Raw genomic sequence first — 1,311 nt, 5'->3', positions numbered from 1 at the left:
AATTGAGCTGGAAGGGACGACGGGCTGGGAAGGAGCATAGCCATCCCAGAAACATAAATACCTGGATACAAGCAAATGTAGCAAGAAATACTGAAGGAAACCAGGCAACAGCTGAATAGATTTAGGCTGAACTTTTCCAAAGAGGTGCCTCAATAAATCCATATTTAGCACCTGCAGCTCCCATTGACTTCAGTGGGACTTGAGGGAGCTCAGCACCTCAAAATATCATCTCACTTTATCTAGGGAGTTACATATACATTTAGGAGCCTACTCATGACCTATCTGGGTTTGAACCGCACCCCCTTTAAGCAAGTCAATTCTTTTTGCTGAGTCAGGAATACTTCGTTCTCATTCAATCTTCTGCTTAGCAAATGCCACTAAATTCACACTTTCATTGCTAACAGGTAATGGAATTTGTGGCCCTCATTTACTGTCCCATGCACAAGCCAGATGAAATGTTATTTAGCACAGAGAAGTGCTTTATTCTACAGCTGCTGCGTTTTGCTAATTTTATCATTTACTTGGCTATATTTGGACACACATTCACAATACCTTAATGAGAGTCTCGTGCAGGCGTTTGAAATCCATCTGCAACATGGTGCCGATGAGGGGGAGGGGAGTTGGTCCAGGAGGAAGCCGGCTACATGCCCACTTCAGTTTCAGAAATTGCACAACAAAGAGAGAGATGACCAGAGCTACTAAAAACTCGCTTATCACCAACATCGCTCGGCTGCTGTATCTGTCTGTCTACTGTGTGGTCAGGTCTGAACTCTCCCTGTCTTTTTTGAGGTCCTAGATCTCCCTAAATAGGCTTTAATCCCCTTCTATCTACCTCTCTCCTTCTCCCTGCGATTCCCTGCTTTTATACCCATCATCAAAGTGGTGAATTGCAAGACTCATGTGTATTTAATAAGACCTTTGTACTGAAGAATAAGCCAATCTTTCTGCTAGCCAAACCTTACCCACCAGACCTTAACCTCTAAAGCTCCCAGTGAGACTGGCCTGCCTTCCTCTACATAAATGTTACGTGTAAAGGTAAAAACCAGTTTGAATGTTAATTATCTAATTTGATGAAGGGCTGGGAGAAAGCCCTCGGGAAAGTTTTCACACAAATTGAGAACTCTCACAGAAAGGAAAGGTTACTTACCTTGTACAGTAACTGGAGTTCTTCAAGCTGTGTCCCCCTATGGGTTCTCCACGTCAGGATATCCGCATGCCCATGCCCTCTTGATTTGAGATTTTGCCAGTCGTGTCCGTGAGTCCACGCCTGCACCCCAGACACCCTAGTGCCCCAATACAAGAGTATATACG

General features: G+C 44.3%; 1 protein-coding gene across 1 annotated transcript in view; it reads right to left on the bottom strand.

Annotated features, from left to right (window-relative positions):
- The window catches only part of LOC113408106 (cytochrome P450 2C38-like), a 3,308-nt gene extending 2,450 nt beyond the window's left edge, over window positions 1-858 (bottom strand). The window contains exon 1 of the mRNA XM_026660429.1: window positions 553-858. Within this exon, the coding sequence (XP_026516214.1) occupies window positions 553-723 (171 nt within the window). The 5' untranslated portion in view covers window positions 724-858. The remainder of the gene's footprint in view (window positions 1-552) is intronic.
- Between the last annotated feature and the right edge of the window lie 453 nt (window positions 859-1,311).

The sequence above is a fragment of the Terrapene carolina genome, unplaced genomic scaffold, assembly GCF_002925995.2.
Source record: "Terrapene carolina triunguis isolate 2854851 unplaced genomic scaffold, T_m_triunguis-2.0 Scaffold773, whole genome shotgun sequence".
NCBI lineage: Eukaryota > Metazoa > Chordata > Testudines > Emydidae > Terrapene > Terrapene triunguis.
This window is presented reverse-complemented; position numbering and strand designations above follow the sequence as displayed.